General features: G+C 55.6%; 7 protein-coding genes across 7 annotated transcripts; 3 read left to right on the top strand and 4 right to left on the bottom strand.

The window, feature by feature from the left end:
* Positions 1–209: 209 nt before the first annotated feature.
* Positions 210–3,422, top strand: BDW47DRAFT_117913 (FAD binding domain-containing protein; the record flags this gene model as incomplete). Its single annotated transcript, XM_024815141.1, has 11 exons — positions 210–222; positions 284–437; positions 484–646; positions 689–844; positions 994–1,096; positions 1,313–1,442; positions 1,492–1,666; positions 1,711–2,077; positions 2,128–2,355; positions 2,402–2,484; positions 2,532–3,422. The coding sequence occupies 11 exons, from the start codon at positions 210–212 to the stop codon at positions 3,420–3,422; spliced, it is 2,463 nt and encodes an 820-aa protein (XP_024671504.1).
* A 284-nt stretch (positions 3,423–3,706) lies between these two features.
* On the bottom strand, positions 3,707–5,413 carry BDW47DRAFT_131963 (putative glycosyl hydrolase; the record flags this gene model as incomplete). Its single annotated transcript, XM_024817440.1, has 2 exons — positions 3,707–4,851; positions 5,392–5,413. The coding sequence occupies 2 exons, from the start codon at positions 5,411–5,413 to the stop codon at positions 3,707–3,709; spliced, it is 1,167 nt and encodes a 388-aa protein (XP_024671503.1).
* A 501-nt stretch (positions 5,414–5,914) lies between these two features.
* On the top strand, positions 5,915–7,627 carry BDW47DRAFT_36466 (MFS transporter). Its single transcript, XM_024818828.1, has one exon. It carries the CDS (start codon positions 6,051–6,053, stop codon positions 7,596–7,598), a length of 1,548 nt encoding a protein of 515 aa, XP_024671502.1. The 5' UTR covers positions 5,915–6,050; the 3' UTR covers positions 7,599–7,627.
* Positions 7,628–8,305: 678 nt separating this feature from the next.
* Positions 8,306–9,218, top strand: BDW47DRAFT_131962 (SDR family oxidoreductase; the record flags this gene model as incomplete). Its single annotated transcript, XM_024817439.1, has 4 exons — positions 8,306–8,613; positions 8,666–8,773; positions 8,820–8,976; positions 9,033–9,218. The coding sequence occupies 4 exons, from the start codon at positions 8,306–8,308 to the stop codon at positions 9,216–9,218; spliced, it is 759 nt and encodes a 252-aa protein (XP_024671501.1).
* Positions 9,219–9,333: 115 nt separating this feature from the next.
* Positions 9,334–11,366, bottom strand: BDW47DRAFT_36462 (inorganic phosphate transporter). The gene is made up of 3 exons (XM_024818827.1): positions 11,248–11,366; positions 9,744–11,195; positions 9,334–9,690 (listed from the first exon to the last, which is right to left on the bottom strand). The coding sequence occupies exons 1-3, from the start codon at positions 11,324–11,326 to the stop codon at positions 9,404–9,406; spliced, it is 1,818 nt and encodes a 605-aa protein (XP_024671500.1). The 5' UTR covers positions 11,327–11,366; the 3' UTR covers positions 9,334–9,403.
* Positions 11,367–11,883: 517 nt separating this feature from the next.
* Positions 11,884–13,845, bottom strand: BDW47DRAFT_106730 (glycoside hydrolase 5 family protein). Its single transcript, XM_024812833.1, has 5 exons — positions 13,195–13,845; positions 12,792–13,118; positions 12,277–12,742; positions 12,030–12,219; positions 11,884–11,977 (listed from the first exon to the last, which is right to left on the bottom strand). The coding sequence occupies exons 1-5, from the start codon at positions 13,372–13,374 to the stop codon at positions 11,914–11,916; spliced, it is 1,227 nt and encodes a 408-aa protein (XP_024671499.1). The 5' UTR covers positions 13,375–13,845; the 3' UTR covers positions 11,884–11,913.
* A 788-nt stretch (positions 13,846–14,633) lies between these two features.
* Positions 14,634–18,158, bottom strand: BDW47DRAFT_131961 (bifunctional cytochrome P450/NADPH--P450 reductase; the record flags this gene model as incomplete). Its single annotated transcript, XM_024817438.1, has 6 exons — positions 14,634–15,333; positions 15,391–15,587; positions 15,643–17,718; positions 17,782–17,817; positions 17,877–17,995; positions 18,053–18,158. The coding sequence occupies 6 exons, from the start codon at positions 18,156–18,158 to the stop codon at positions 14,634–14,636; spliced, it is 3,234 nt and encodes a 1,077-aa protein (XP_024671498.1).
* Positions 18,159–18,963: the final 805 nt, after the last annotated feature.

Here is an 18,963-nt window from a genome sequence, read left to right as displayed (position 1 = left end):
GTGTGTGATGACAGACAGTCCGATCGAAGGGCCTTTATGTTAGTCTAATTATCGCTTTTATCGATTGGCACCATGTATCGATAGTCCAAAGATGGGGGTTGTTTGCCTCCTGCAGAACGGCGGGGATGTCGCTGCAGGCATAAATGATGGCTTAGCTGAGGTTCCAAATACCAACAAGTCCAACGCATCGCATTTTTCTTACGCTTACCATGTCTCGAGTATGTCTCCATGCTACCCAAACTTCCCCCGCTGACTCCGTAGTTTTCTCTCCAAGGAAGAACAGCCCTCGTCACCGGCGGCGCCCGGGGATGCGGTCTCGCCTTTGCGCAAGGGCTAGCAGAAGCCGGCGCCAACGTGGCCATCTTTGACATGGTCGAGCCGGAAGCCCAATTTCATGCCATTGAAAAGACATGTGGTGTGCGAACGGCCTATTACAAGTAGGTATGTGCGTCGCGTGCAGGCGAGCGGTAGCTGATCGCACAGGGTGGACGTCTCCTCCGAATCCTCCCTCGCGGCAGGATTCCAGCAATTCCAGGCCGACTTCAACAACGCGCTCGATATCTGCGTGCCGTGTGCCGGCATCAACCGCCATCTGTCTTTCCTGGAGTTTACCTACGAGGCGCACCAGAGCCTGCTGTCTGTCAACGTTGTGGGCCTCTACTTCACGGCCCAACTGGCAGCCCGGCAGATGATCACCAATGGAACCAAGCACGGCAGTATTGTGCTGGTGGCCAGCATGGCGAGCCACATCGCCGTGCGCAGCCAGCTGTGCAGTGCATACTGCGGGTCTAAAGCGGCCGTACGAGGCATGTGTCCTGCCATCGCGAAAGAACTAGCGGAATATGTGAGCTACACCCCCCCATGCGCCCAATTTGTCAGCTAATCTGGTAGAATATCCGTGTCAACTCCATCTCGCCCGGCTACGTGCGCACCGAAATGACTGCATCCGTATGTGACCGGTTCCCCCGCTCCACTTCTGCGCTGACGAACCAGTTTCCCCATCTCCTGGAGGGATGGAAATCCGAGACGATGAACGGACGGATCGCCGAGCCGGAGGATATCATGGGGGCGTGTGTCTTCTTGGCCAGTGATGCCAGTTCCTACATGACGGGGCAGGATATCGTCGTGGATGGGGGTGTCACTCGATGGTAGTAGATAGGATCGGCAGACTTAATAAACATCATTGATTGTTCAAAAGTGGGGGGAGGCTACCCCATCCACCCTGTGAGAGGATCGTGTCGTATCTCCGAATCGCATTCCACGGATTTACTTATATTCTACACTCCGGTAGACTAGATGAAACGGAAATTAGAAACGTTAGAGTTGAACGAAGTGATCATGGCCCCCGGTGCTGATCACGAAGGATTCGTCGACGACGGCGCGGTCGATGCAGCCACCACGGTGCTCATTGCCGGTGCTGGACCGTCTGGGTTGATGCTGGCGTACGTCAACCCCCCTACCGTGGCTTTTTTGTTAAATTAATGGCATCAGATGCAATCTCGTGCGTTTTGGAATTGACGTAACCATCCTCGATGACCGACCCGACAAAACATCCACCGGAAAGGCCGACGGCATCCAGCCCAAAACGATCGAGACACTGAAACAACTGCAACTAGCCGATCCGTTGTTGAAGAATGCGGCGCGTGTGTATGATATTGCCTTTTGGGTACGAGAATCATTCCTGACGTTCGACAGGCACTAACGGACAAGGAATCCACTCCCGATCAACCCCTGCGACGAACAGGCCGTCAAACGCATTATCCGGACCACCTCGTGGGCGCATCTGATCCCTATATCTTATTGGCACACCAGGGCATGCTGGAGGATGTGTTCATCGACGATATCGAGTCTCGCGGGGTGTCTGTCCTTCGCAACAGCTCGTTCGTCTCGTGCGCGCGTGTGTCTGGTGGTCGCGGACTGATCTTGTCCTACGATGACCTCAACAACAAGACAACTAAGAAAATACGGGCAGACTATCTTGTCGGGTGTGATGGCGCGAGGTCCAAGGTTAGGACCTTCATCCCAGATGCACCGCTGGAGGGAGAGATGACCAACGCATCCTGGGGCGTGCTCGACGGTGAGACTGTACCATTTACCCCTACCCAGACACCGGTCTGACAGATCCAGGGGTCATCGACACCGACTTCCCCGACCTCTGGAGCAAAGTCGCCGTCCGTTCCCACGAGGGAGGCTCCATCCTGTGGATTCCCCGGGAGCGCAACATGACCCGACTATATGTCGAGTTGAGCGCAACGGATGGAGAACGGGTAGACAAGTCCAAAGCCACACCAGAGTACGTGATCCAACGCGCCAGGCAGGCCATGCATCCGTTTCGTCTTGAGTGGAAAAACATCGGTAGGTGTGGTCCTTCCCGAAGACTGACAACAGGCTGACGGGATAGAATGGTTTGGGAACTATGTCGTGGGCCAGCGCGTGGCCAAACACTTTGCGGACCCGGCCTTGCAAGTGTTCATCGCCGGTGATGTGTGTTTACTCTCCTGTGATCGAAATGACGTGTCTGACGGATATAGGCCGGACACTGCCACTCGGCCCTCGCAGCGCAAGGCGCCAACACCAGCATGCACGATAGTTTCAACCTCGCCTGGAAAATCAACCTGGTCTCACGTGGGTTGGCATCGCCCGCCCTATTGTCGACTTACGAGGAGGAGCGCCGCAAGATCGCCCGAGATCTTATCAATTTCGACACGGGTCACTGTCAAGCTTTTGCCCAGGGAGAGGCCGCTCTGGCGAAGAACTTTGACGACAACATCCGGTTTATCTCGGGAGTGGGTGCCGAGTATCTGTCTGGCACCTTGACAAGATCTTCTCCAGAGACGTCGAACACATCCCTCCGTCCTGGTGCCCTGATGCTTCCTGCCCGGGTGACCCGGTATATTGACGCCAACCCGGTGGACATCCAGCTTGATATCCCTATGCTCGGACAATTCCGCTTGTATCTGTTTGCTCCTGACGTTAACTCCTCTCAACCCTTCTTGACAATGCTGTGCCAGCACCTGGACACAGCCTCATCTCTGGGTCGGGTGGCTCTTCAGGCCGACGCGTCCTATCAGAACCAACCGCGAGGACAGTCAGAAGCGGACGCATTTGCCCAACACCAGAGATACACCCCGGTGTCCCAGATCCTGACGTATGTCCTGGTCACGCGGTCTCCCCAATCGTCCTTTGAAATTGCGGATCTGCCTGAAGCGTTGCAAAAGAGTCGGTGGTCGTTGTATCTGGACGGTGGTGACACGTCACACTGTACGGCCAAGTGGATGGGCGGGTTGGCAGAGAACAAGGCTGGGGTCGTTATTGTCCGACCGGATGGGTATGTCGGGGCTGTTCGATACTGGGGTACAGAGGAAGGAGCGGGAGCAGCGCAGTGGGTGGATGAATATTTCAAGGGTTTTTTGGTTGATTGAGTGACAGTGTAATCACTGCGTTTTCTATATATATATAGATCAACTACATCAGTTCAACCAGCTACATTGCTACACCGCACGACATTTACGGACCAGGCCCCTTGGATTTTGAACGAGTAGTCATCACTATTCAATCATTATGATGAAAAGTCTGGAATACTGTGAAGCTGAATGCCGATTTTAACCTATAGAAACCTCGTCAAACTATCTATAAAATCACGCGACCACGGCGTCGACTCGCCCCATGTCAAACCACCCCTCCATTCTGATGATACTACTTTCGATTACCCCCGGATCTGGTCGAGAGCCGCGGCGGCAACAAACGCATCGCAGGCTGAGCTATGGGTGGAAGCGTCGGCGACAGCAAAAGGCCCGGACCAGCGAATCCCGAGGTGATTGTCCTCGTCACGGTCGCGATCCCAGATACTGTCCGCGTTGCGTTGAAGGAAGGACTCGATCTCACGGTCAGGAGCTGCCTGATGCAGTCGAATCAGGTTGCGCATAAAGACTCCTTTGAACTGCGATCCATCGGCTCCGCAGTCCGGCTCGCACGATTCCTGCAGCACACCGTCCGAGTTGCTCAGCGCGTGGATCCCACCCAGGGCGATGTGGCGAGCGGTAGACAGGTAGGATTTGTCGGACTGGAGCTTGGAGAGCTCTACGAGGGCCCCTAGGATGACACCTTGGTTGTAGCTCCACACTGTGCCGTGGTCATTCGTGCAGGTCGACAAATCCAGCCCGTTGTTGATGGTGTGTTGGTCGTTGATGAGACCACTGTCTGAGAACCACTGCCATGCCTTCAACGCCCAGTCCTGGAAGGCGTCCGCCTGCTTTGGAACCCGTCGTGCCAGATGGGCGGCCACACTAATGAACAGTTCGTTCTCGATCGCCCCGTTCTGCGTGTGCTGCTTGTTCCACCACAGTCCACCGCACGTAGCGCCCCAGCCCGTGATCATGTCGGTGAAGATATCGACAGCCGTATCCAGGTATCGCCGGTCCTGCGTCACGTCGAATGCTTGGATCCAGGCGAGCGCCCACCATCCCTCATCGTCGTACATGGCGTTGGTGAAGTCGGGGGATGCATCAGTGGAGACACTTTGCTGAGTGCCTGGGTTGGCTGTCTGTAGTTTCAGGCTTACCGTCCGCTGTGCTGATGATGGTTTAGAGTTCGGTGCCAGGGTCCATGTATTGTTGAAGACGGAGATACTAGAATTCAGGGACGAGGGATCAACCGCCACCAGATCGCCCAGCACTGTGAGGCAATTGGCGCCATTCCACCAGCCTGTGGTGTCCCACAGTCCCGTCGACGTGTTGTACCATCCCTGCAGGGCATCGACGGCCAGCCGCGCGTGCTTTTGGTAGTTTCCGTTTGCCCGGTAAGACAGAGATCCCTCGAGGGCATTCGCCCCACCCAGGCTGGCGACCGTGGCTACGATTTTCCAGTATAACGGCAGCATATCGAGAAATGACTTAGCGAATCCGAAAGACTGGCGGTGCTGGGAGCACCGCCCCAGGGAGGTAGGGAGTTCACATTCTTGGATGGGACCGGTATGCTGACCGTGACACAACCACCATGTTAGCAGTCCTTGTCACGAAGCTGGCCCTCGCCAGTCTTTCGGTCGTTTTTAGATCAAATATTGTTCATCTTGTTGATCCGCCGTGGCAATGTTCTTGATACTCCAGCGGAATTAAGCCGGATTGAACTGTTTTGAACTAGATTGCATCGTAACAGGGTTGGGGGTCCCAAGGCCATAACATCCGACAATTGTCCGGGGGAAGTCATGGTAGACGTCTCTGCCAGTCGTAGGAAAGCATACTGCCCGGATGATGGAGTCTGTTGAACTCCGCGTCCCTCAGCAACGTTGCCACCCTGAATGAAACTATCCGTTTGTGTTGAGTTGGTTAAACGGCGAGAAACCCTCGATTTTTGCCAAGTTCATATAAGCGAGATGATATTCCCAATACTAACGGCCTCCTGCGGATATAGCCATTATATGGGTTCCCTGCAAGGGACGATCAACCTTGATCGTCAAAAGGCATCTCAATGTGACGCAATATCAGCATTTCACCCATCTCTCCATAACAATTCTGTTGGTACTCAACTAACATGGACAGTCTTTAGTTCAACCCGAGTCCCGACGGAAATTCCGACGGAAGCTTTAAAGGCCAGTGGAAAGAAATGGAAAAGTGGTGGGAGTGGGGCCGTGGCCCCTGGAAAGCCTCCCGTCGTGACCAATCCGAACCCCAATCAAGACCCATTGCGTCTATCGACCGAGTGGGCCTTATGGGGGAATTATTGCTGTCCGATTGGTCATGCGGGTGAATCTCGAGCTTCGTCAGGATTTGATAAGGATTGATCAGGTTTTGTGGGTCCAATCCGTGAATGATTGGTGATCGTGCAGTTCTTGCCGCCGGCTTCTCATCATCTCAGTCGACAAGCCTTTTCATGGCTCGTGGGCGGACCGGGCCCAATCTTATTATTTAATAGTACTCAGGCCCAGCACGCGAATTAATTCCCGGTGGTATTGGTGCTTCCCTCTCTTCGTCAGAGTTCTGGCCGTGTCCTTTTGTCGTGCACTCGCTCACACTGAACCCCCCTCATCTAAGTGATACGCCTCAGCCGCCAAGATGACCGACATCAAGACAGATAGGCAAGGGGACGGTCCTGGCCTTGATTTGCAACAGACTCAGTCGATCTTGCCCGCCGTCAAAAGCATGGGCCCCCTGCGGGAGGCCGTCTTTGTCTTCATCGCGTGCATGGCCCAGTTCATGACCCAGGCCGGGCTCGGCTGTACACTCTCGCCGCTGACCATCATCGGCGAGGATTTGGGCGTCCACAACGATGGCATCCTCAGCTGGTTCATAGCGGGCTATTCCCTGACCTCGGGAACCTTCATCCTGTTTTTCGGTCGCTGCGGTGACCTGATCGGTTATCGCCCCGTGTTCATACTTGGCTTCGCCTGGTTTTCCCTCTGGTCGATCGTCGCCGGGCTCAGTGTCTACAGCAACCACATCCTCTTCATTTTCGCCCGTACCCTGCAGGGCTTGGGTCCGGCGATGCTGCTTCCCAATGCGCTCGCCATCCTGGGGTCCACGTACCCCCCGGGCACCAAGAAGAACATGGTCTTCTCCCTGTTCGGCGCGACCGCGCCCAACGGGGCCGTCGTCGGGGCCGTGTTCGCGGCCCTGTTCAGCCAGCTGGCCTGGTGGCCGTGGACCTTCTGGGTCTGCGGCATCGCCTGCGCCATCTTCGCTCTCGTGGGATGCATGGTTATCCCTCACATCTACCACGAACCGGAGCACCCCCCGCGCACCGTGAAGGACTGGATCCAGCAGCTCGACGTCATAGGGGCCGCTCTCGGCGTCGGCGGGCTCGTCCTTGTCAACGTCGCCTGGAACCAGGGCCCCGTGGCCGGCTGGACTACCGTCTACGTCTACGTTGTGCTCATCATCGGGGCCGTGCTGCTGGCGTTTTTCTTCACCTGGGAGCTGTGGGTCGCCACGCACCCGCTCATCCCGCTGCATGCCTTGTCCCTCGACGTCCTATACGTCCTGGGCTGCATGGCCTGCGGCTGGGGTAGCTTCGGCATCTGGGTTTACTACTTCTGGCTCTTCCTCGAGCACATTCGGGGGAACACCCCCTTGCTGTCCGCCGCGCAGTTCGCTCCCCCGTGTATCTCCGGCCTGATCGCCGCCTTCACCACCGGATATCTCATGAGCCGCCTGCGCCCTGCATGGATCATGCTCATTTCCATGGTCGCCTTCGCCCTGGGTGTTGTGTTCCTGGCCATCGCGCCGGTCGGACAGACCTACTGGGCCCTGACGTTCGTGTCCCTCGTCGTCACTCCGTGGGGGATGGACATGTCGTTTCCAGCGAGCACTGTGCTGCTGTCTGATGCCGTCGAGCGCCACCACCAGGGCATCGCCGCGTCGCTGGTCACCACCGTCGTCAACTACAGCATCTCCTTGGGGTTGGGTTTCGCGGGAACCGTCGAGGTGCACGTCAACCGAGGAGGAAAAAACTTCCACGACAAATTATTCGGCTATCGGGCGGCCCTGTATATGGGAATTGGACTTGCGGGGCTAGGAGTGGCCACTAGTCTGGTGTACCTGGTTAAGACGAAGGTGAAGCGCACGACTCCATCGGTCGAAGAGGGGAAGAAACAGCCACAATAAATTGGTGCGGGAGGACATCGGTTTAGAAGTATAGATATATATAAGTGATCGACCTGACCAAAGGTCTAAGTAATTTTAATGCCCGCCCCCTTTTACACCATTTCCCAGTAGATCGACCGACCAACCACTGATGGATGCCTGGTGCTTATAGGCCGATGGCCACAACGAGGCTGGGGGTGGCGTCTCACTAACCTGTTCGCCCCGCTCACTTGGTCAAGATACGTCCTATGACAGTGCGAGCCGTCCCTAGTTTCAACGGAATGGTAGCATTTGAAGAGCTTGTCGCCTTGTGCGGTCAGCAAGGCAAAGAACAGTCCCGCGTGTCATCATTGGTGTGTTCGTCTAATGATCGGTCGATCTAGCCATCTTTTGTACTTTCTGGACAGAAGATACCACCAATACACCACGCGTCCGTCATGTATTCCCTGCAATTAGATATAACTTGGAAGTTCATAACAGCTAGAAAGCACTTGACTAACTCGATTTGTAATCATCAAGTTGCGAGATCCTCCAGGCCATCCTAACGTTAGGGACCGACCGACTTCCTTTGATTTATAAGTAAACCGCTGATTTCAAAGCGATAGACTAGCTTGTTGGTTACTGTGTGAGCCTGTATATATATTTGGATGACTTGGTCCTCGTTATCCTGCCCAGACTGGGCTTTCACATCTATTCGATATCATTGAAACCTTAGAAACACCCTCACTATGGCATCTTATTTTATCACCGGCGCCTCGCGCGGCATTGGCCTTGAGATCGTCCAGCTCCTCGCATCCAAACCATCGTCGGAAGTGTCTGTGGTGTTTGCTGCCGCCCGTACAGAAAGCGACGAACTGAAGCAGCTCATCGCGACTGCAGAAACCCGCGTGCGCTGGGTGCAGCTCGACATTACCGATAAGGAGAGCGTCGAGCGGGCAACCGCCCAGGTGACCGAGGCGTTGGCTGGTAAAGGCCTTGACGTGCTGATCAACAATGCCGGCATTATGCCCTGGACAGTGGGTGGAATTGAGGCCATGTATTTTGACTCTTACTCGTCTTCCTAGTCTCTCTCCTAACTCTACTTTCAGGAACGATCTTGAATCGACCTTTCACATCAACGTAACCGGTGTTCACGTGGTCACGCAGAGTCTTCTCCCATTGCTGAAGAAGGGCACCCTCAAGAAGGTGGTCAACGTGTAAGAACGTTTCTGATAACTCACCTGGCAGTGCTGACCGGGATAGGTCGACGACTGTGGGATCGATTGGCATGGCCACCACGTACCAATTATTCCCTGTCCCCGCATACAAGATCACAAAAGCGGCCCTCAATATGTTGACGGTGCAGTATGCCCAGTCGTTTGCCGACCAAGGGTTTACATTTCTGGCCGTCTCTCCAGGGGTATGTCATTTCTAAGCCCCGGCAAAGTGGCCGTACGCATACTGACAAAGGAATAGTGGGTGAAGACCAATCTAGGGGGCGAATCCGCCGATTTGACCACAGAGCAGAGTGCCAATGCAGTGTTGGATATTGTCTTCCACAAAACCGCTGCTGATACGGGGAAATTCTTCAATGTTCGCGTCCCTGGGTGGGAAGAAGCCGAGGGTCTCAATAGATATGATGGTGCGCAAGTTCCTTGGTAAGCGGCATTACAGCTTAGATGGATCAGGCCCCTCCATGATTGGTTAGTTCTAGAGGATCGCAATTGGTTTGAAAGCCGTGAAAGCATCAATATTATTTGGTATACACTGAGCCATCTGAGCCAATCGGACAACTTTGCATGGTCACAATTTTGTAACAGAAAATGCAAGTTTGGGCAACGAAGAAACTACGAGAAATGGGGAGCATTCAGGAACAATCCCATCAAGATCCCTCCCAAGGTCCCGGCAATCGGGATGGTCATGATCCATGCCAACAGGAGCAGCCCGACTCGCTGGAAGTTGACAGCCTTGACCGTGCCGTTGCAAAGGCCAACACCAACTGTCGCCCCCGTAATGCACATCGATGTCGACACAGGAAGCGAGTACTGTGAGAATACGAGCACCGTGATGGCCGCCCCCATCTCCATGGAAGAACCGCGACTAGGCGAGTGATAGGTGATCTTATTGCCCATCACTAGATACTGAGTTAGACAGACTCTCTTTGCCCTGGGAGTAGAGAAGGATTACCTTTCATGATGTTGTACCCATACGTAACCAATCCCAGAGAGATCATGATCGCCAGCACGGCCAACTGCCACACGGGCACCGGTGCCTTGGACGCCGCCGCATCACCCGTTGACCAGGCCGAGTAGATCACAGCCCACGGCCCCACAGAGTTGCCGATGTCATTCGCACCGTGAGCAAAGGAGGCGGTGCATGCCGTCAGAATCTGGACGAATGAGTACGTGTGCTCGACCTCGTTGGGGTACTTCTGGGCGTGGGCGTAGACTCGCTGCATGCGCGCCCCCTCCGGGGTCCCCTCGATGCCCGATTGGGCAGCATGGATGTCGTAGTGTAAGCCGTAAAGTGCTCCACATGTGATCGTGGCCGGGAGACGTGTGAGAGCGGTCTTGATGTTGTGCAGTTCGTACATCCGACCGGGCCCCATAGGGTTGTCGCGCAGGGTGCGCATAGCCCAGCCCATAGGACCGCGTTTTCCCAGCAGCCGGTTCTGTAGCCTGCGCTCGCTCTCCTGCATGATCCCTTGATAGGTCAGCGGCCGCTTCTCAGACCCGATGAGGCCCTTCTCCGTGTATTCGGCAGCCTCAGGGATAATCAGGTCGAAGGGCTGGCACCCACTATCGTGGGATTGCCCCCCCGATGAAGGGGCCCCCGCGGCTGTGAGGCTCTCATCCTCCTGGATCACGGCGTAGTTGGGGATCTTGGCACAGTCGGCGTCTGGTGGGTTGGGGCGGCGGAAGAGTAGTGGGCCCAGGACACACATATACCACTTGATCCCCTGATCTTTCTTGATGACGCGGGCGTGCACGAAGGGAACGAAGAAGATGGCGGATAGAATTGCCACTCCTCCACCGGTACCCATGGTGACAGCAGCGATATACCAGCCAGGTTTCTTGCTCAACCCCAGATTCGGCGAGCCCTTGTAGACGATGGATAGGGTGCAGATGGTGGCCGCGATTAGGAACCAAACCGGCGCAGTATAGACCGCCCACGGGACAGGGTTCTTGCGCGCATGGACCACCAGCTTGATCAGCATGAAGATAGTTGCGGCGAAGCCCCCACTAATCACCGGTGCCATGCCCAGCCCAGCGAAGATGGCCCCTAGACCCTTTCCATTGTTCCAGCCCCAGTGTACCTGCGATGCACCGACGGTCGCCACTCCCACCCCAGCGACAGCGGAGATGAGCGAATACGTGGAGGAAACATGGGCGGAGTGACGAGTGCACCACATTACCCACGTCGAGGCCGCGGCCAAGGCACAGGTAAAGGCCAGCATCTGCACGCCGGCATTGTCGCGGAAGGCGGAGTTGGGGATGATGCCATTTTTGATTGTGTCAGCGGTCCGGGCCCCCACCGTGATGGCCCCGAGGAGTTCGAAGACCGTCCCGAAGATCATGGCCTGACGATACGAAATGGAGCGCGACGACACACTAGTAGCCCAGGCATTGGCCACATCGTCTGGACACGGTCAGCTCGCCCTCCCGGTGGGTCCTCCCCATAGTACACTCACTGGCACCGTTGTTATACGCATCCAACATGGCGAACAGCGTCCCGATGACGAAGACGTACGTGTAGTCGGACAGCACCATCTTGGCTTTTTTTTAAGATGACACTTATGTTGGACTGTGGGTTGGCAGAGGGAAGACCCGGGAGTTGGGAAGCAGATGCCAAGTGTATTATATCCCCACGGTCTCCCTGTTCAAGCTGAGAAGGATCTTTGTTGAGTGTTGTGATCCTCTCATCACAGCGGTCACAGCGTCATAAGATAACCCATGTTTCTTGATAGCAGACACGTTGTGCAGTGCAACGACCTGATTCGTGGTTCCACGACGCCTGGACCGATGGTGGCTTGAGCAGACCAGGGTCAACTCCCTTCACTGATCCTGACAGGTTATCAACTCATAAGTTTGAAGTCTCAGCTGCCATGGGAAGGATGAAATTAGGGTTGGGGCCGCATGGAGTGCCTGGCCTATCAGGGACCCCACTCCTCCCACGTGGATGTCTTGCCCTACTTTCCCATTCTTGATTTGATACGGAGTCATAGGATCATGATACAGTACTTCAGTGTTATACATTCGATTGGCTCGAGATATACCTCAGATATATATACAGCAACATAAATAGATAGTACCATGTTACCCTTAAATGGAAGTCAACCAGCCACACGAACACCCCGCTAGCCCTGGTTCAGCTGGTCCATCGCTTTGCTATGCCGGTAAACTAGCTGTTTGGCCTCCGGACTATTAAACCAGTCAGTCAATGCTCAACATTCAAGGAGTAGAAAAGAAGTACCTGTCTAGGAAGATCGTGAAACCATCATCATGGTTTTTGCCGTACGAATATCCCGAATACCCGAATTGCCAGAACAGATCCGGCATCTTCTCCTCTACACCGATCGCCTGCCATCCGCCCACGGCCTGGATGCGGGTAATGTTGGAGACTGTCCCAAGGTTCTCGCGCCGGGCCTCAGGGGTAAGCCATCCTATGGTATGGTGAGTCCGCTGCGGTAGGTCGAGGGGGTTGAGGGAGAATCACTCACCGTATTCCTCATGGACGACTGGCTTGCCCTGCTTGTGCATGACATCGGCATGGTCGCGCACCCACTTGTCCGTCCATTCCACGGTCTTGGTCCACCAGTCGGGGTAAGAGTGGAAGGTCCCGAAGTCGATGTTGGGCAGGGCCAACTCCCCGTCAAAGTCGCCGCCGTTCTCTCCGTTGTACGCCCAGTCGTCCGACTCGCGGTTGAAGCCGCCCTCGCCGCCCCAGGTGACTAGGTGGCGAGGATCCAGCTGCTTGATGTAGGTGCTCATCTCGTCGATCCACTCGGTCATGAGCTCGGGGGTGCATCCTTCGGGACTCCGGGGGAGGTTTCGCTCGCCGTCGGCATCGCAGCGTGGCTCATTTGCCAGCTCCCAGGCCATAATGGCGGGGGAGTGGCGGTACCGCGTGACAAACTCCTTGACATACCGCTTGTAGGCGGCCTTGATCTTGGGAACTCGATAAAACTAGCGACAGGGTTAGCAGGGGGGCGCCGTGGAGCGGAATCCAGCTCACATCGTCGTGATATTGGCCGCCCAGGTTCACCGTGTAGACGTCCATGCCGCCGTAGTCAGCCCAATTGTTGACGAGGGCGACGATCAACTTGATTCCCGTCTGCTCCGCCGCGTGGACCACCTTGTCAAACGGCTTCAGGTCGATGGTGGACGTGCCGTTCGACCACCGTTGGAAGACGACGTCGGTGGGACCGGCCCCTTCGCCTCCATAGTCCGGCAGGCCACCGTCGATAAGGGTGGCGTTCCGGTCATTGAATCCCCAGGTGCGAAATACTTTCAGGCCCGCCCGCTTTGCCGCCGTGAGGCCCAGCTCGACGTCGGTTTGGTTCTATCGACGCGGTCAGCAACAGTCGTCGCTCGCTCGATATCCTACCGATCCCGCCCGGACTGGGAAGTGGACGCACATTGTTAAACGGGAAGTAATACGCGTTGGAACCTGCATAATAGAAGTCCTGTCCATCGAGCTGGAACTTCGCCCCGGAGGTGGTAACAAACCCCTTGGAAACCTGGCGGCGGCCGGGGCTGCCCATGCACGCCAGGGGAAGGAGGGAGGCCACAACAAGAGCCGAGAGATCGAATCGCATGATGGGTGTATTGTTTTTGCGCTCTCCAGGGCACGATAAAACTGTCACCAACAAGACAATCAATAGCTGGATGAGGCGGTCTTAATATATCCGAAAGCGACGCTAGCTTGAGTCTTCACGGAGAATGGTCCGCCTTGGCTCTTGACTGCCCCAGACATCCCCAAACACCCTATTTTGTCGACGACGCACAATTAGAAAAAACGCCGATCTTACAATCAAGTCGGGTCGTGTGTTGGAACAGAACCAAGGGTTGACCAAGCGCGCCACCAGGGGCTTTACCAGATTGGATCCGGACTTGACGGACGGTGCCTATCCCAGAGCCCCGCCGTACTCCAAGCTTACCATGGCGAATCATCGCCTTGGGACGACCTAGCTCATTGAGGGGTGGCCCAATAGGTAATATGTGAGCATCGCACTATTCGCCATGGTTGAGAGTACATGATCTTTCTGAAGTCGAGTGCTGGGGTTAGGATCTCAAACAAAATGAGCCAAGGCGGGGTATTCAGCCCGAAACGCGGACCGACTCCTGAAAAAAACGGAGGAAACCGCCTGGAGTGACGCACGGTGCCTGGCTATACTTAAAGGAGTAAGGAGCTAGTGGCGCTATCTAGAATAAAGTAAGATCATCATGGTCGGCTGTGAAACGCGAAAGCGATGGTGGATCGTGGGATTCACTATTGCTGGTGAAGGTATTGATTCAGGCAGGTAGAATAAACACTTCAATTTCATGTACGAAGGTAGCTACAGTAATTATCTCTAAGCTGGGGGCTTTTCCATGGTTTGACTGTTTTTATCATTAGACTACTGTTGGTTCTGTTGTACATTCTCAAGCAGTTATCAAGATTCAGATAGCCGATAGATATATAGTTTTCATGTATCGACACTACTTGTTCGGGACAGACGAACTGAAACAGAGAGGAAAGAGAAGATAAAAATAAGAAAAAAGAATACTACCAGATAGCACAACACTTCTCAATTGGAAGCCGTGGACCTATGTAGCCCCCAATGGTGAAATATTATCCAAATGTTACTAGCGACTCGGCTTGACTTTGCAGTGACTGAGATCATATACCTAAGTCTACCATTCTGTGGTGATTTGCTCTTCAATATATTGATTGTGTTTAGGGACATATCACAGAAACCTTCGCTGAGGAGATCGTTGAATAGTCAACTTTCAGTCTATAGATCATGTTGGATTTGTCGCGACTGAAAATACCTACCTACCACAAGGCTGATAACACAATAGGTACATGAACCTGCTAATCGAATACATCTGTGACATATCGAACATTTCTCTGCGACTGGAACCACTGTTCCGCCCGATCGTCATTTAGCCCCTCCAGTGGGCTCTCATCTCCCTCACGACTCGTCGTCTCCTCGCGGAAAATCTGGAGGATCGCTCCCTTGGCGGAATCGGCCACCCCCCTCGACCCGCATACAAACACTTTCGCACCGTTGCGCCAGAGCTCCACTACGTCTTTACGGTCGTGCCAGATGCGATCGTTGACATGCGCACAGCCTTCACTCTTGTCCGCCGCCCGGCTAAACGCCCATCGTACATCCACCACACCCTGTCGCTGCCACTCCTCGAGCTGCGCACGGTACAGATCATCGTGTCCCGGGGCGCGACACCCGAAGAAGAGGAGCGCAGGGGCGAGCGTCTTCGACTGATGCAACAGGGCGGCTCGCTCCTGGAGGAAGCCACGGAAGGGCGCAAGGCCGGTGCCGGCCGCGATACAGATCATCGGGGTTCGGTCGGGTTCGTCGGGCATGCTGAAGCCCCCGCCAGATTGGCGGGTCGTGACTTGTACGATGTCGCCGGGACGAAGAGAATCGAGGTAGGAGGAGGCCACACCAAGGTGGCGGTGTCCCCCTTGACTGGAGCGAGAGGGCGCGTCGAGGATCGACAGCGTGATGGTAGCGTGGTTGGGGTTCCAGAGGGGCGACGAAGAGATGGAACTGCATTCGAACATTAGTATGAGACCGCGATCATGGGACTGCAAGGATGACACTGACTATTGTCGCAATCGCATGGACGGTAGCATGAGGAGGAAAGATCCCAGTGGCAGATCGATTGCTGGATATCGCTCCAGTATGTCCAGGACGGAGACACTCTTGGCGAGGATGTCGTCGGCATAATTTTCAGTCGCGTATCTCTCCAGAGCCACCTTCGAGTCGGCGTCCGTCGTGGCACCGGCCATTGTTTTGAGATCCTATAGACGATGTGATTTAGCCTTTACCGTGTTCAGTGGACTGTGTCTAGCTTACCTTGCGCGTAGCGGGTTGGGAGAGCTCCACGTAGGAGCTCAGGATATCGCTGGCTGCCATTGGACGGTCTGTCGGTAGGGCGGTGGTCAGACTGGAGGCAGCGATCTTGACCTGTGCGTCCCAGGGCAGTTTGAACTGTCGCATAGCCCGGCGCACGGTTTCGAGAGGGTTAATAGGCAGAATCGCGAGGTAGTCACCCGCGCTGTAGTGGAGTCCGTCAGGCAGGCGGACCTCGAGATGGATCTTCCGGCGCTCCGTTTCCACCTCACTGGTCAGGACCTGAGTGTCGACCACGGTGGCCTGACCCACATCCTGGCGTAACACTTGGGTGCGCGACTTGCACATCGTCACCTCGACGCCTACTTCCGGGCGCGCGGACACACTCGGCGGGATAGTCCCCGCGGTGTATCGCGCCATCAGCTGCGGCCACAGTGTGTGTTCCGCCCATGTTTCGAAGGTGGAGAACAACTCGTCGGACGCGACATCAGTGAGTCCCAAGCCGGCCAGGCGGGTGGCTCCCAGCTGTTCAAGCGTGGAGTCCACTAGCTTGGGGATTCGGTGGAAAGTTTGCGCCCATTCCTTGTTTCCGCAGCCAAAGACCGCGTAGGAGACGTCCTTGAGCGGTTGATCATGATGGCTCAGACCCTCCAGCCAAGACACGAACTGTTTGGCATTATCGGGGGGCTGTCCTTCGTACGAGGGGGTCACGATGACGACCGGCGCCCCCCGAGGGAGCGCATCACGGGCGCGATCGAGGCTATCACACTGAACGACTCGGAAGCCTCGCGACGGGGCGTCGACGGCAATGCGCCGGGCCAGGGTGTCACACGTGCCACTATTGGACCCGTACAAGACGGTCAAGGGGATACCGGTCTGCGCGCCGGTGGCCGATCCGGCAGGGGTCTGGGACCGTGTCGCCTCGGCCGCCAGCCCCGCCAGTCTGCGTTCTAGAGTGGTTGGAGTCAGTCCATGGCGTAGGGTCGCCCTCATAACCATGTCTTTCGGCTTGATAGTCAAGGTCTGCTTGATGTGGAGCTGGTAGTCAGGTTCCAGCGAGAAATCGAAGTTCTGGAGGAGCATGGCCATGACCAGGAGGGCTTCCTGCCAGGCGAACGGGCGTCCAATGCAGGCCCGCATGCCGTTCCCAAACGGTTTCCAGGCGTTGGGAAATGTCTTTTGGCGCGCGTTGAATGACTCGTCTAGCATGCGTTCCGGGCGAAAGGACCCCGCGTCGTCCCCGTAGATGGCCGGATCCAAATGCGACTTGGCCAGGAGGTTGATGATGGTCTCCCCCGCCTGCACCGGATATTTGCCCGCGAGGAGCGTGTCCTCGAATGCCTCCACGGTGAACAGCGGGATGGTGGCATTGAGTCGCAGGGTCTCGCGGAGGACCCCATTAATATAGGGCAACTTCGACAGGTGGGATACGTCAATTACCCCCTGGCCCACCACCGCATCGACCTCCTGCTGGGCCTTGCGGTAGGTGTCCGGGTGGGTCAAGAGCTGGTAAAACACAAAGGACAGCAGGCCAGACGTGGTCTCGTGGCCCGCGATGAGGAAGGTGATCAAGTTATCCATGATGCTTTCATCGGTCATCTTCTGGCCGGTTTGCGCGTCGACCCCCCGCAGCATGGCTGCCAGCAGATCATTGCGATCACTCTGGCCCGCCTTGCGCGCCGTGAGTACTCCCTGGGCCGTCTCGCGCAGCACGGCAATGTCATCCTGGAATTTTTGCTCCCGGGCGCGGAAGAAGACGCCCGGCAACGGGGGCCGCCGCGATTTTCCCCCGGCCTCGGTCAGAAAGTCCCCCATGGCCTCGATGAACGGATGCAGCGTAGGGGAGTAGTAGCTGTTGAATCGGTACCCCATTGAGCAGAGGGCGAGAGTGTCGAGTGCCAAGCGGGTGAAGTCATCCGTGACCATGATGGGGGCGTCGGGCCCATATCGCGCCCACTTCAGGGCCAGCTGGCTGGCGACATCGTGCATCTCGTCGAACATTCCCCGAATCGACAGCGGGCCGAACGCGGGCATCAAGACCCGATGGGCAACCTCCCAATTGACCTCGCCCATTTTTGCCTATGATGGGTCACGGTCAGCACGATGGGAACAGATGCGGTCTACTCCAGGGGGTTAACTGACGGTAAACAATCCATCGTGCACGCCATCGCGAATATGCTGCCGCTAAGGTCAGTTGCCGACGTGAAAAGTGTCACGGAATCAGCCATCTCTCTCACCAATAGCGCCGAATTAACGGATTTTTTGAACCGCTTCTCGTCACAGGTCTCATCAACCAAGGCGTGGGTGGAGACGACCACGACCGAGCGTCCGGGGAAGCGCAGACGGTAGATCTCGCCTGGTTGATCGACCATTAGCCGGGCGCGAGGAGCTTGAGTTCGATCTGGACACGCACCTAATCCATCGGCCAGAGCGACCATGGAACCCAGGGGGAATTCCTGGTCGATGGAGCCAATATTTCCGAAGAACGGGAGGCCACTCGGCTCCGGAATTTCCGCCATGGTGAGGGAAGCGGGGAAATCGATGCAGTGCAGTCACAGAAGATGTCGATCAGTAGTATCAATCCGTCAACTGGGGTGGTTGGATCCCAAAGCGCGACGGTCGCCTGTGTTCAAATGCGTCACCTGGTCTGGGGGCGATGGAAGGGATAGAAAAACCCTCTTTGTTCCTTAAAACAGGAATCACGATAGGAGATAGATTTTAGAATTCCCCAATTGTTGAAACTAATAGCCAAGCCCTGGATGAATTCCATGGGCGAGTGGCACCTCGGCTGAACCGTGGTCCACACTTATGTCGTCTTGCATCAATAATGGCCATGATAGGGTAATCAGATCTCGACCTCGCCATCGCACTCGGTTTGGGGAGGACCCTTTGTGTGTAAGAAGGCACGGCCCACTCCGCTCCCTACAATATGATAAGTGCGGCCAATCTCGAGGGAAGTCTAGCTCCGATGAGACACGACTAATCATGGTGGAGCCGGATAGCCGGCAGATTCTGCACGCCAGGCACGAGTACTTCGAGGATGCTATTGCTCCCTATTAGGCCTAATTTCTACTAACAAAAGAAAAAAAAAAAAAAACAAAAAAAGAATAAAACACAACAGCACAAGTATGGCTGCGGTCAACCAGCGTTGCCCACCCGAAGCGCCCACTTCAGTCCCTCTTCAAGGCGGTTCCGGACGCACTTTACCTGCCTGAATATCTTCACCCGAACGACTAGAAAGTCGCATTTACGCAATTTGGAGAGGCCCCATCAGCCAAACAAGAGGCGCTACCCGAAATCAGCAGATAAACAGCCTCCCTTAGC

The sequence above is a fragment of the Aspergillus candidus genome (assembly GCF_002847045.1).
Source record: "Aspergillus candidus strain CBS 102.13 unplaced genomic scaffold BDW47scaffold_26, whole genome shotgun sequence".
NCBI classification, from domain to species: Eukaryota; Fungi; Ascomycota; class Eurotiomycetes; order Eurotiales; family Aspergillaceae; genus Aspergillus; species Aspergillus candidus.
Note: the sequence above shows the minus strand (reverse complement) of the source record. Positions and strands in the feature narration are given on the sequence as shown.

What these genes read in the sequence shown, in the direction of transcription:
- BDW47DRAFT_36466 (XM_024818828.1), top strand. Translation starts at nt 6,051, where the DNA reads ATGACCGACATCAAGACAGATAGGCAAGGGGACGGTCCTGGCCTTGAT.
- BDW47DRAFT_36462 (XM_024818827.1), bottom strand. Translation starts at nt 11,326, where the DNA reads ATGGTGCTGTCCGACTACACGTACGTCTTCGTCATCGGGACGCTGTTC. An exon ending in TGCGTATAACAACGGTGCCA is followed by an intron (nt 11,196 to 11,247) that starts GTGAGTGTACTA and finishes GACCGTGTCCAG; the next exon opens with ACGATGTGGCCAATGCCTGG. An exon ending in TGGGTACAACATCATGAAAG is followed by an intron (nt 9,691 to 9,743) that starts GTAATCCTTCTC and finishes CTCAGTATCTAG; the next exon opens with TGATGGGCAATAAGATCACC.
- BDW47DRAFT_106730 (XM_024812833.1), bottom strand. Translation starts at nt 13,374, where the DNA reads ATGCGATTCGATCTCTCGGCTCTTGTTGTGGCCTCCCTCCTTCCCCTG. An exon ending in GCGGCCAATATCACGACGAT is followed by an intron (nt 12,743 to 12,791) that starts GTGAGCTGGATT and finishes CCCTGTCGCTAG; the next exon opens with TTTTATCGAGTTCCCAAGAT. An exon ending in TTCACGATCTTCCTAGACAG is followed by an intron (nt 11,978 to 12,029) that starts GTACTTCTTTTC and finishes CTGGTTTAATAG; the next exon opens with TCCGGAGGCCAAACAGCTAG.